General features: G+C 37.0%; 1 protein-coding gene across 1 annotated transcript in view; it reads left to right on the top strand.

Moving 5' to 3' along the window:
* CFAP43 (cilia and flagella associated protein 43) overlaps positions 1–14497 on the top strand; it is a 49907-nt gene that overhangs the window by 9421 nt on the left and 25989 nt on the right. Inside the window, exons 6-14 of the mRNA XM_086466867.1 lie at positions 4283–4433; positions 6404–6466; positions 7550–7629; positions 8354–8485; positions 9127–9243; positions 10335–10415; positions 11230–11378; positions 12396–12499; positions 13530–13670. Coding sequence (XP_086322993.1) covers positions 4283–4433; positions 6404–6466; positions 7550–7629; positions 8354–8485; positions 9127–9243; positions 10335–10415; positions 11230–11378; positions 12396–12499; positions 13530–13670 — 1018 coding nt within the window. The remainder of the gene's footprint in view (positions 1–4282; positions 4434–6403; positions 6467–7549; positions 7630–8353; positions 8486–9126; positions 9244–10334; positions 10416–11229; positions 11379–12395; positions 12500–13529; positions 13671–14497) is intronic.

Raw genomic sequence — 14497 nt, forward strand, 5'->3', positions numbered from 1 at the left:
ATAGTAACCTTCAGGTATCCTTACTTCCCTTTGAGATGTTTTCTTTTTGATTCTGAAAATGTCTCAAGCTATGGATTCATTGCAGGCTTTATTCCAGACAGCAACCCCTGCTTCTGAAATACGTTCCCATACCACTGTCAGTGTTGGACCTGCCTATTTGTCTCACCTGCATTTGATCATTTACTTGTTAGCGTCCCTTGAGATGCCTCTTTCGAGAGGCTTCGGAAGTGTTCTCATTTTGTTTGAAATTTACTTTCACCTGACTACCAACTAGAAGCATCCACCAGTGTGAAAACATTTAACTTGCAAATCTGGGATTCTCTTCTAAGATTAAGGCCATCAATTTCTATTTGGTGGCTTGTGATACATGTGCGACACCAAAACGACCTTGCATAAGATATTGGCGTTATACTATGTCTTTTCGGTGGACAAATGTGAGTTCTGTATTTTCAGATTAGTATACCACAGATTTCTGCCATAAACTTTTCTTATAAAGCAGAATAAAAGATAAAAATAGGGAATTATGCTTTCCTGACCTCATCCTCTTTTCAAGGCTTCATGCATTTGGATTCGCAGAGGTTTTTAACGGTGTAACTGCTGATGCCTTTGGTTTCCAGGACAGTCAATAAATACAAAAAACATCCTCTACTGATTCTGATTACTCATGAACTGCTTACATTTCAGATAACTTAGAACATGGAAAATGAAGATACTATATGCTCATCAGGGCCTTGCCTTTTTCTTCTGCTTTACTGTCTCTTGGGCTGATGATGAACTGCAAAACCACTTTGTTCTTTAGCCTATAAATCGAATTATGAGAGGTATTGGGGAAAAAAGGAACCGCCATATTAGGTCTGTGAGGCTTAGTAGATTTTATTTGTCCTTGAAAAGACATTGTTCTATTCAGGAATGTAGGTTCTTATGCTTGAACTTGCAGAACCATGTCATGAACTTTTCCACATGGAAAAGTTTGTGCTTTCAACCATACTAGATACCACTATAGGGTCTTTGCATTCCCAACTGCCTTCAGAAAAAACTCAATTTCTTTTTAGCACCTTCAAGGTGGTTATGTTCTTCTTATATGTAGAAATATTCCTGGAGTAAGAGCAGATTGTTCTACTAGTCTTTGACAAAGATTTCCTTTCCTTTCCAATAACATAGTAACTATTTTGATAGTTATTTACTCTCCAGATTCCCTAGATGGGTGTATTTGATTGTGAATATTGACAAGGTCATGAACATCAGGTTATTTAGAAAGGAAAGCTTTATTTGCAGAAAGCTGTTGTTGATCCCTTTGTTGTGGTGGTGGTCTGTTGTTTCCTGTGTACTAAATTGTGAGGTGCCACACTCACAGTTTAGCACCCAGAGGCACTGAATCAATTTCTGGCATGTGTTCACCTTGCTCCAGACTATGATAGCTGAGTAATTTGTATAAGGACTTGCAATTATTGTGCCTTACAGTGCTAATTCTCCCTTCCACATGCCTGTGCACATATGCTTTCTCTCTAACCTAGCAGAAAAACTGAGCCACTACTAGATCTTGTAACCCCCCACACTGGGGGAAATGGCATGTGTAAGTCTCATCAGCACCCCGACATGGAACACGTGGTCTTGGCAAAGCAATTCCTGCACAAGTTGATCAGAATATACTTGATGGAGAAGATACTTCTTTGAAGTATTGTTTTATCAAGACCCTTATGTTGAAAAGAGTCTAACGCAGCAACTTTGAGAGAGATTGAAATGACTGAACTTGCTGAGTTCCTCAGATATCCAGATATCTTCAGACTACAGCTGCTGTAATGGACCATGCTGTCCAAAATGGAGGTGGTGTAATTACCATTCTTCACTGTCTTTATAAATTGACAGGCTGCTGCAGCAGATGTATCAATGGTTACTGTCACTGATGATTTGTTTACCATTACAAATGTCCACGATCAGTTATCTGACTGTGGCCTAAAATCTGTGCCTCAACATTTGTAGATGCCTTGGAGTTATTTTCCTCTCTACTGTCATCATGTTTTTTCAACTAGTGAGAAAGAGCCCACTTACAGCTGAATGCAGTGGGAATAGTGTAATGGCCTGATGAAGCTCTCCCTGTCTCCACAGAATTCGACAGAAGGATTTTTGTTCTTTATCACTAGATCCAAGTCAGTTGAAATCAATGTTTTTCACATTGATGTAAGCATCCAAAGTGGAGAACCAGTTGTTTAGACTATTATTTAAAGGAGTTGTCCTCAACCTGTAGTCCATGGTCCTTGGAGGCTGTAGCCCACTCCTAAGGAATGTGTGAGAGGCAAGTAAGAGAAGCGAGCCGGTTGCCAGGGCACTTGTTTGCTTCTGTTAGGGTTCCATCTCTAGAGCAAGATACTGAGGCTGGGTATGTACCAAAGTGTAACCACAACGGGGCAGCAGAGTGAAAGGAATTGAAACATCCTACAGCTTCCCATCCTTTTCTTTCTTGCATTAGATTGATTTAGTTTTGTTCCAATATTTCTTACAGCTGGAACCAGAGTTTTCTCGATATGCTTTGCCATGACAAGCCCACTTGACTCCACTTCATCCTCAGTACCAGTTCTATTCCATTGTCTTTTTCTAAAACTTTCATGACAAGGATCCATCATGGATGCTTTTTTTCCCTGAAAAGCTGCTGCTCAAAAGGGAGAGAAGTTAAAAAAAAGATGGCAGCATTATTCTTAATATTATGCACCACGATACCAATGCACAGTGCAAGAAGCCAGCTGGTTTGGGATTTATATAATCTCATCCTAGGATTAGCATATTTTTTCTAGTTTATATGTAAAGACAGTCATGACAGCAGGTACAAAGAAACATTACAGAGGTTGCCTTTACACAGGCAGCTTCTGATTCACAGTAGTTCAATTACAACCTTCCCAAAGATTTGTGATGGTCAAACCTCATAAAATCAGTGAAAATGCCTATATTAAATGTTTCACCGGGTGATGTAAAGCCCCATTTGTTACAGTTTTATTACTGTTAGTCCTATTTGATTTACAAAGTAAATATTAATATGTTTTGTTTCTGTAAAATGTCCCCTCTGAGAAATTAAAAATGCTTTGTAGGTATAAATAGAGAGTAAGTTACTTACCCAGAATCATACAGCAAGTCCTTAGCATGTTTTACTAATGAAATCTAGGTACTTAATAATCTCTGTCCTATGTTTTCATCACAAGTCCATCTATATTTCCTCTTTTTATAGAACATTTAGTGATACAGCAGGTGTTTTGTAGAATTATAGACTCTTTTTTCATCCATCATATTGTCTACTGTTCTTCACCACTTCTGCACACGTGCATGGTTCTTTGAATCTTCTCTTTTAAACGTTCTCCCAAGGTTCTCTTGTGTTTTGTTCCCCTCTCCCCCTCCCTAAAAATCTCTTCAATCTGGTTCTTTCTATCATGGTATTTATATGATCCCTGTTACTGTTGTATCTGAACAGATCTTTAATAATATTTGGTGGAGAAGTTCTGTTCTTCCTGTTTTATGGATGACGGATTTATGAGATTTATTTTAGTGAGATGAAACTCAAGGCACATGGGAAGTCTGTGGCAGGGATATTTCTAGAACTAATTTGCAGATGACACAAAGGTTGACAGAGCTGTTTTACAGAACAATTTGGATTATATGATGAGATAAACTATTCAAACAAAATGTGTTTTAGTACTGCCAAGTATGCAGGACCACATGTGCAGGTTATGTCTACAAAGTGGAAGACTATTCTGAAAAGCAGTTTGAAAAGCATTTGTCAGGGTGAGGTCATAGTAGGTAACCATTTCAATTTGGGCTTCCAGTGCTACTCTGACATTAAAAAAATTAAAATTCTAGAGGCCCAATGAGTTGAATTTTATCATAATTTTTCATTAAAAAATTGGGACATGACCTGGTTATGGTGGGTCAATATCTTTGTGAAAGTAGGGAAGATACTGGAGGGATTTCCAAGCTAGAGGACAAAACTAACAGATGCAAGTGCTAGAGAATAAATTCAAAAATTTTTCTTTTTCCTCAATGAAAATATTGAAACAAGCTTCTAGGGAGAAAGATGAGTTCTCCACCACTATCTCCAGACACAGACTTTTCTGGAAAATATTCTTGTTTCTCAAGTTACCAGCCTCAGTGAAGGGATGACTGAATAAAATAAGGCTGGTGTTATATAAGTGGTCAGACTCTGTGAGGTAATGATCTTTTTCTTGCCTTAAAATGTATGTGACTGCTTGTACAGATACTTGTTAATTGTTGACTGAACTTGTTTATTTTTGTACTGAAGCCTAGAAATTATATTAAGCCTTCAGTGCATCCTACTGCCCACTGCTGGACTGCAACCTCAGAAATTTACATGGGCTGTAAAGAAGGGTATGTTTTGGCAATCGATGCTGAGACATGCAGTGTTTCTGTTCTTCAACAAAAACCTCCACCTGGTAAGGAACAGCTGTGTTGTGTGTTTTATTCAAGTCGGGAAGAAAGTAGATAAGTGAAAACTTTTTTTGCTTCCTTCTGTTCTCCTGTTGTGCACCTTACAGAAATTGTAAAGCTATATTGTAGAACCATATTTCCTTTATTAGTATGATAAACATTTGAGAATGTCTTTTAAACTTCTATCTGGGTTTCTGTAGCACCCAATGATTGGCTTTCATATTTCTTGAGCAAAAAAAAAGATAAAAAGCTGTAAATACGTCAAAACTGATAAAAAGTTCCAGAAGCCCGGATCTTGTTAACCAGCCCTACTAGATTAACATTAAACTATTAATATAGCAGCTGTACACAGTCTTTTTACTATTAGTTAAATACCAATAATTTCTTTTATTTTGCATTAAATATCGGATTGCCCTCATTTGGTATGTTAGATAATGTTAGAGCAGATCTTTGAAGACTCATGATGAGTCCTCAAACAACAAAACTGAATTTAATGTGATGTTGCTTAATAGAATTCTTGAAGGTCATTACATTAACTATTTTCTAATGAAAACAAGGCTATAAAGACTATCAGGCTTTACTGCAGAATGTATGAAGCACAGAGAATGAACAGAAGATGTCTTTGGCTTCAAAGAAAGAAATCTGCTTGTAATTTATTCTGGAATGGGAGGACTTCAGATCGATTGCAACTTGCCAAGGCGATTTGTCTGCCCTATATATATTCCCACCTGTGTTTTTTCGTGGGGACATTTGGCAGGCTAGCAACTGACTAAAGTTTTCTGGTAACAGCCCATTCCATACTTTCTTCTTCCTGTAAATCCTGAGGTGTCTGCTCTACTACCTGCCACATGCTACCCTTCTGAGCCCATTCAGAGGGGTCCCAAGGTGGAGGACAGTAAGACACAGCTGGCATAAAGTGTTCTGGCAAAGGCAACCTATTGTCCTTTGCAGGGATGGAAGGTGTCAGTCCTACTGTGCCCGTGAAGTTCACTGGTTCAGTCAGGTCTAAGAGGAATACTAGAATATGCTTCTCCCTAACACTAGAACTGAGTAACATCCTATTGTAGAGCAGCGTGGAACTGTTTCTATAATAAACACTGAATCAGTGTTAATAGACAGGCTGGTGATAATCTTGTTTTCTTCTTTTGCCATGTAATACACTATTTTTTAAGCTGCAGCAAGTGTCCCTGACTTTCCCAAAGTACTGTATCTCTGTTCAGTTTTGATGGTTAATAGAGAAGCGGAAGGCTGCTCTTAAAAAAACCCAACAAACTAGCGTTATTTCTCTGCTTTTGAATTATCAGAGGTTTAAGTTTACCAAATCAAGAGTTGGGAATCATCACCAAATGAAAAGCTGAGGTGTTTTTGCCTGTTCTGTAGAAGAATATTTGACATTCGGGCTTTTCCTTGGCCTGTATATTCTTCTTTGTGTCCTGTCCTAAAACTGTGTAACAAAATTGTCTGTATTCATATTGTCCTGAAGCTTCTGCTTAATTTATAACATAATGCAATCTCTAACTATTTAGCAGAATGCTTAAATGCATGTCCAACTTTAAGCACGTGCTAAATTCCTGTTATGGTGTTGGAAACAAAATCTTATGTAGCCATAACATTTCACTTGGGCATTTTTTTCAGACTGACTGAAGTTTCCTTCATAAGTGTACCAAATGAAAAAATCATGGTTAGAAATAACAATACCAGGACTTAGCACTAGAAGACAGATAAATCTGTACCTGTAGCACTCTCCATGCAAGTATTGCTATCTCCCTTTTACAGCTGTAAGCTGAATCACAGAAAGATTGTGCCTGCTCAGCTGCATAAATGACAGAAATGGTTGATACTGGGAAGAACGCGTATTTTTGATTCAGAATACTGAACCGGGCCTTTTGTTCAGTAGACTGGAATACAACTGACTTTTATTGTAATATTGATATCTAAACAAGGATGACGTTATAAATTGTTTTCTTTTGTGCAGAATACATGTGTAAAGTATCGGACATGGTGTCCTGTGTTCGTAGAGAAGAACAGAAAAGGAAAGGTATTTCCATGTTCAAATCAAGCTAATAGATTTTTAGGCAGCACCAGTGATGTCTGGGAGTAATAATATGTGAGTACAGCTGGAAGAAAAACTGAGTTCACACTGGCCTCTGTAAGACACATTGATGGCAATCTTTTACGTGTTTACATGACAAATGATTAATAGCTTTTGTGCTAATAAACAGCCAAATGAATAGCCTCAGGAGAAAGTCGCAGTGAAATAATTTCTGTTCATTCTAATTTAAATTGGAATAAGTGATGTTAGAATAGGTTCCCTACTGCTTAGTTTTAGTAACTTTTTTTAGAACTGCAATCACTTGTAATTTAGTTGAGTTAGGATTTGGGGGTTTGTTTCAAACACTTTTTGGTTTGGGCTCCACACTACAAAAAGGTATTCACATAATGGACAAAGTTTGGCACAGGGCCACAAAGATTATTGCAGTGTGCATGACCTATAAAGATGGGCTACGAGAACTATGTTTGTTCAGCCTGGAGAATTGCTTCAGCTGCCTAATGAAAGGTTACAGAGAAGATGGAGCCAGACAGGCAAAGGACAAAGTTTGCATCAACAGAAATTCTGGGTAGATGTTAGGAAAAAAATAGTTTCACAGTGAAGGTAGTCAGACATTGGGAGAAGTTGCCTGGAGAAGCTATGGAATTTCCGTTCTTGGGTATATTGAGACCTCAGCTGGATATGTCTCTGGACAACATGATCTAACTTTGAAGTTGGTTCTGAGTCTGAACTTGTCTCTGTGCTGAGCCAGAGGTTGGATCAGAGCACTTTTAGGGTCCCTTCCAACCTAAATGACTCTATGATTCTGTTATTGACAAACTTTAATATGGCAGCTTTTACAAAATCAAATGATTTCTCAAATTAATTTATAGTTCATCAGACCACAGTAGTACTGTCACTTCAAATTATGTATACCAGCCTTCTCCTTCATTATCACAGCAAAAAGTTCAAAGAATGTATAGCCCATGGAGCCTTTTTACTCACAAGTAGTAAATCATCCCAGATTTGAAGTTGAGACACACTGTTGCAATAAATTAAATTTTATATTTTATATTGGTTTTGTGCTCCCAGGTGGCAAACCAAAGGATCTGCAAAACCCAGTTTTATTTGCTATGGCATTTTGTAACGAGGGACTGTACGCAGCTGGAAGTGTAAGTCATCCTTTATGCTTTTAACTTACTCTTATTGTGTGCAAATCAAAGAACATTCAGATGGAGTATATTTGCAGAGTTCACTGCAAAGACAGGAGTAAGAAAAAAGTGGAGGACTGCAGAACTATAAAGGTTCTCTCTGGTGTTGTATATATTTTATTTGTTTAGACTTGAGACAAGAAATCAGAAGGGAGCATGGTGGGAAGAGATTCCATTTTTGTAGTCAAAGAAGCAACAAAAGAGGACAATCCTATTTTTAACAAAAGACAAAGAGTATTCTAGAGGAACAGAAAAGAAGGGTGGTCAAAAAAATAGGAAAGGAGAGGAAAATGGCCAAGAGAACTGCCAAATTGTTTTGTGCAAAATCTAACTCAGTATTTAAGCCAAACTGACAGTGCCATTGTACCTTACTGCTTAAGAGTGGGACAAATTCATATACTGTCGCAAAAAAAACAATATGAAATTGTAAGTATTAACTGATGAGAGAGTCTATTGTTATCAAACATGGACTGTTACTAAGACTTGTATTAAAGAACATCATTTTTCAATAGTTTTATTATCCAGGGCAAGAGTCCTCTGGATTTCAACATAATGAAGGCAAATGAGACCATTAGTTAAACACTGTTACTTTAGAGATTTTCAGAAGTTCTTGCAGTTCAGTTTGCCAGAGTGGGCTAGTGGATAAATGACCCAGACCTCATGCGGATTTGTACTTTTTGCACAGGAGGGCATTTTGTTGTTTTATCACATCAAAGGTCTGCAGTATGAGCTGAAAATCTGCACTGATATCTTACAACCCATATCCAGCCTCATATTCTCTCCTGATTACACCGTTCTTCTGCTTGTCACTGACCAGGTATAGGATCAGAAATAACAGCATTGCATAATGGGATGTTCCTGTGATTCTCTATATGTGCTGATGCTATTAGTATGAAATGTCTGTAATGTAATCACACAAGTCAGCAAGTTGTATCAGAGGTGAACTTAGTCCATCTTGTGTTTTAAATGAAAGATTGGAAAGACTATTAAAGCAGCACATTTGTGAAATGAGTAGACAAGTTCTAAAATCTTTGTCAATATTAGTTATGTGTTGTTTCTAAGAGGCTTTGAGATCTTTAGATAAAATCACCTCTTTAAAAAGAGAGATTTATGATTTGTGGTTTATGTTGTTTTAGAATATTCATGGATTCCTGGAGTAACATGAAATAGGATGGTTTTAAATTACTTTATTAAAGCAATTTTAAGATACAAGACTTCTTGAAAATGTAACTAGCTGGATCACTCTACAATGAACTAACATGATCTTCATCTAGTGTAAATTAATATAATCCACTAAACTCAGCTGAATTCTACTGGGCACTTTTTACCTCAGTTTAGAGTCAAATATAAAACTTCAGAGTGAAGCTCAGAAAGATGAGTATCTTTTGTTGAAGTCTTAAAAGCTTTTAAAGGAATGTTTCATAGTCCAGTGATGGATTATTTCTCTTTATTTGTCAGGGGACAGTCTATACTTACAAACCTGTCCACAGTGGAGAAGCTGTCAAACTCCTGGACACATGCAGCAGTTGTTTTCTGGCAGCTGATTTTCTTACTCCAGGGAACAAGTACTGTGTGGTAAGAAATGGTATTCTTTCTTATATATAGTAGTGGCCCTTTTCAGGTAACTAATATGTTGCTAAGGCATAAAATCAAAAGCCTTGCAGAGACTGGGACTGTTCTGATATTTGTTACAGTTGTGTGACTTCTCGTTAAGGAAGTGAATGGCATTAATTCGGATATGGCCTATAAAAGGGTCAGAACTGGCCCTAGAATGCACAGATTGCTAAAATTTCATATTGGTTTCACTGTTGTTTTGTGTGACTCACTATTGTTCAGGAACATAGCTGAGCAAAAGGTGGATTCAATTCAGAAAATAGATGTTGGAACAAGAAATTCCTACTGATCTTTTCAGTCTTCAGCATAAATTGGAACAGCCTGAGAGATGGCTGTGTCCTGGGTCCAGAGCCAAAGAAGGCCTTACTCACAGATCTGTCCATTCTGAGAAACTCCTTGCTTTCCTCCTATGTCTTTGACACCTGCAAGACATATATTCTTGCCAGCAAGTCTGATTCATCTCCAGGCCATGAACTCTTCAAGTAGCCAGCCTAGGAACTCTGGGGTCTTAATCAATTAGGTCTGCTGAATCTATTTGTTTGTCATTAGCATGGGAATGATAAATTTTGCGTGACTTTGAATGAGTAATGTGAGGGTTGACTGATCTCTAGCCATATTTTACTGTGGAATTACAAAATTGACTGGATATAAAAAGAACTCAAGCACCATTATGATATGCATCATTTTTCATGTGAGAAGACAAGACCTCTCCTCAAGGCCTTTCCTATGCAAAGAAAATTATAAACAGGTTTTTCTATTGCTGGCTGAATGGTGGGAGTGCTGATATTGATCAGGCTTACATGTTTTGCCCTGGATTGTCTCCTTCTGCTTAAAGACCATTCCCGTAGTTGCAGCAATTCACAAAAATTGTTAAATGTTTTCCTTAGGCAGGTGTACCTTGCAGCAACTGGACTTGGAGGAAAAGCAAGATAATTCTGGGCAAAACTAGTAACCCTTGATCTGCTCTGCTCAGACATCTCTCTATAGGAGATCTATAGGACATCACTCGTCACTTCCACCCTCTTTTGACTATGTTTTTCTCTGTTCAACAGTCTGTAACAATTTCAGGTGAAGTACAAGTTTGGTTCCTGGAAGACGGAACTTGCCTCAGCAAGCTAAACCTTGATATTGAGGTACATGTAACAAAGAGCTTATCTAGTGACTGATACTTAAAATTTTCTTTAATATTTTTCCATTCATAGCACAATATTCCACAGATTTGGATCAACCAGTGCTGAGGAAAGCTCAGTAGTGTATTGGAATAACCTATGAAAGAGATTTAAAAAATATTATCTTTCAGAATGTTTCCTTGAACTAATCATGTATTTAACTTGGCCATAAAGCAGAGGAAACTTTTCAACCCAATGTCCTAGTGTTGTGTCTTTAAGTACATATTTGTAAATGACAATCTAATTTTTTATGATATTATTCTATTAGATTTTTGTTTTCTTTCAGTTTTCAGAACTGAAAGAAAAGTTTCAAGTGTATAAAAACAAAATGCCTGGACTGATCTGAAAAACAGGTTTTAAGAACTGAGTTGGTAAAAGTATTTCAAAATGTTAATGCTTTATCCTGATATAAGATGCATTAAACCCCTGAAATCTGACATACTAAGAAAAAAAATCCATTTCTATAGCAACTGTACACATAACAGCGCCTCAGTGTTTTCTTTAGGTGGAACTTCTTTCACTTAAAATCTGGATGGTGCCTATAATATTTTTTTTCTGAGGATCACAGAATTAGCTTTTGATATGTAGTTACAGAGCATGGGTAAAATTCTTATGATGTCTCTAAAATCTTCATTAAAAAAAGTTTTTAGATAAACCACTTGGAGTTTCTTCTCCAAATTTTATGGACTTTTAAATGGTAAAAGAAATTGCATACTAACATATAGCATAATATGTAAAAAGATATGGAACTGTTAAGTATCTTTTACTTCTCAACTAGGCAACTGCTGTGGCTTGCTGTCCCTCCTCCAACAGTGTTGCTGTAGGGACCAAAGGAGGTCAAATCTATTTCCTTGATGTTACCAAAGTTGAAGCTCCACGGGTTGTTCACAGAATTTTTCTTTCCAAATTTCCAGTGATGTCTTTGCAGTAAGTATGTAGTAACAAGGGCAGGAATATTGTCAATTTGTTGCTTGAGTAATGCTGTTAGCTGAACGAAAAATTTAAGTTTTTATTCTAAAAATAACAAAGTAAAATATTTTAACAGCTTCATTTTTTCCCAACGTATTCTGAATTGCTTGCAAGAGGATTAGTAGCAGGACTTACATGAGAGAAATATAATAAACCTGTACTTGAAAGTTTAACCAAGCACTGAAGATACTGATGTATAAGATCCTTTCTGACAGATCACTCTATGCAGTAATTATGCACAGCTCCATGTGTCTGAATTTAGAGGGTTATTTCTCACTGAATATAAATTTGAGGTTTTGTGAAGTTAAGTTTAAGCCTTTTGATCGTCCCTTCTTATATGGTGGATTTTTATTAGCCTTGTTAATTACTCATTTGCTTACAGTTGTGGAATTTACCAGTCCTTTTGTAATTAGCTCAAGTGATCTAAAAGGCTTTTTTTGTTTGGTTGTTGAGGGTGGTTTTTTTCAATTATTGAAAAAGCTGAGAGTATTTTACTTCTACTTTTTAAAAAATAGAATGTATTTTGAACTGTTTAATATAAATCTGCCTCTTATTTGGAGGCTGATGTGGTATCTTCTCACAGTTACCTAAGAAAATTCATTACAAATAGGTACAGAAAGCAACTTACTCAGAGTCAGATCAATGCAAACAAACACATGTTTATTCAAACTAATATCAAAAGCTGTATAGTAGTTTTATTTTTAAAGAAGCAAACTTCAAAGAAAGATTTAATAAAGTTGTTAACATAGACAGCTATGGAGTATCATTAGCTTTAGATCGACCACCCACTCAATTAGAAATTGCACTCACAGCACTGGGCTTTGTATCAGGCCCTAACCCTGTAAACCTAGAAGCTGAAATTTGAGTTACATTTGTGCCCCCAGTGAAGTCAGCAGAGTTATGAGAGTGGAATTATTTGACTCTTTTTATTGACTATATTGAACTCTTTTCTACTTGGATTTATATTTGACCTAGTTATGATCAGAGTGGCCAGTTCCTCATCGCTAGAGCTACAGAAGGACATATCTTTATTCTAGATGCCCGACCTTCAAAATTATTCCAAGTTCTTGGATATGTAGGTAATATATGTAACAACATTAATTACATTGTGTTTTCACTATTTGCTGTATACTTGCTGGTCAGACTAGGCCACTCTCCTTCATCCTACTTATTTTTTTGGGGGACTAAACATATTCTTCCTACCTATTTCCCAACCATATTTTGTCCTGGCCAATCTTTTTTTTTTTTTTTTCCCCTCTGTAATTTTAGTTAGCAAATGCACCAATGTTGCTTTTCTTCCAGGGCACATATAAGTCACAGGGAAGAGAATAGATTAACTCATCAACTGATCACAACTCCGGCTCAAAAGTAATAGTGCTGGCAAAGAACGTAACGACCTTCGTGGCTTGCCATATGAGAATTTAGACTAAAAAAAATAGGTCATGATAGCTGGGTGCAATCTCCTGTTACAAGGGTCCACCCAGAAATCTTTAAATTGGGAATGCTGGAATTGTCAGCTTTGATGGCTGATACCGAAGAATAAAAAATGATGGAATTTTAACTCAAAAAAATTCTGAAATTTGTAGATTTGTTTATGCAGTCTCTCAATTCCAATAACATTATAGTTACAGATCACATCTATGCATATAGTTCTTCATCATAATTTTAAGTATAAAGTGTTTTTATTTTATTACTTTATTTTATCATTTTAATTGGTTTGACAGATACAGAATTGTATCTCCTTAGATAATTTTCAGAATTTGCCTGATTGTGTTCTCATTGTCTCTCTGCCTTCTGAGAGGAGGTCTTTTCTGTGCTTTATCTGGCAGTTATCAGCAGACAGCCGCAAAATTGCTACAATTCAAGCTGGATGTAAACTCAGATTTGAATGTTTCATGTACTAATTACACGCTGGTGCTTAGCACTCTCAGCACCCAATACCTCAAGGTGAAGTTGTGTGCATGCAGCACTTTCTGAAGTTCAAAACTGTGTGGTTGAGCTGAATTGTATTCCGAACATGGATCTCATTTTGTTTCACATGATATTTCAGTAAAAACAAGTTACCGTGTTTCAGTAACGGTTTGCATTGGTGTTTCCTACCTCCTTCAGTGCTGGCAGATGAAGTGCTGGATCTTTCTGTAGTTTCTGACTTCAAGAATGACTTAGTTGAAGTAGTGGTACTTCTTCATGTAGCAGAGGTCCAGCGAGCAAGACTGGAAATTTTTTGTCTATCTTCAGCACTCACAACAGGTAAGAATTGAAATATATACTAGGTGATATTTTTCTAAGGCAAGAACCTATTATTGCCATCCCTTAACAGAAAATACTAACAATCTTTATCTCTTCATCTCATCTGCACGTTCTCTGAGGATGCCATTTCTCACACAGCAGTCTGTAGACTTTTAGTCATCTGAGTCATTTCAGCAGAAAGACTGTGATATTTTGAAGGAAAGCCAAGGAAGGAAGGAGAGAAGTAATTCACTTGCAGAATCACAAAGCCACCACTTAACTACTACTGGTTGTGGTTGTTGTTGTTACTGTTGTTATTATTAGTACTACTGTGTGGGCAATGCCCAAAGCCAGCCACAAAGAGGCCTTGGGCTTGGCATCACCCGTATGCAGACTAGCATATCAGGCATTCAAATTGGAATCAATCCCACCAGCTTCTTCAATGAATTGTTATAGGTATATAATAGTTCACTAGGAAAAAGGTTAAACGTTGATGTGCCTCAAAAAATAATGATTCCCTGTCTTTGGTATAGCTTTTCTATATAAAAGCACCAAGGAAAACATCCACTGTGTTTAAACTTATATCCCAATAAGAGATTGAGATAGCCCAATAAGAGAAGAAAAACATTCTGTCAAAAAAATGGCACTGTGAGAAAAAGGGGAGAATTAAGGAGACTTAAGAACGGCATATCTCCATTCACCTTCTGGAAATCTGGCCCTGTGTATCTGCAATGTGCAGTAAACATGTTGGGACATCACAGTTGGAATCTCTGTAATCTGGAAGTAAAATGAAGGGAACCTGTTAATCTTTCACTAAATTGGATAACCCATGCTAAATTCTCAAATAG

This window comes from Leptosomus discolor, chromosome 6 (genome assembly GCF_034619465.1).
Source record: "Leptosomus discolor isolate bLepDis1 chromosome 6, bLepDis1.hap2, whole genome shotgun sequence".
NCBI classification, from domain to species: Eukaryota; Metazoa; Chordata; class Aves; order Leptosomiformes; family Leptosomidae; genus Leptosomus; species Leptosomus discolor.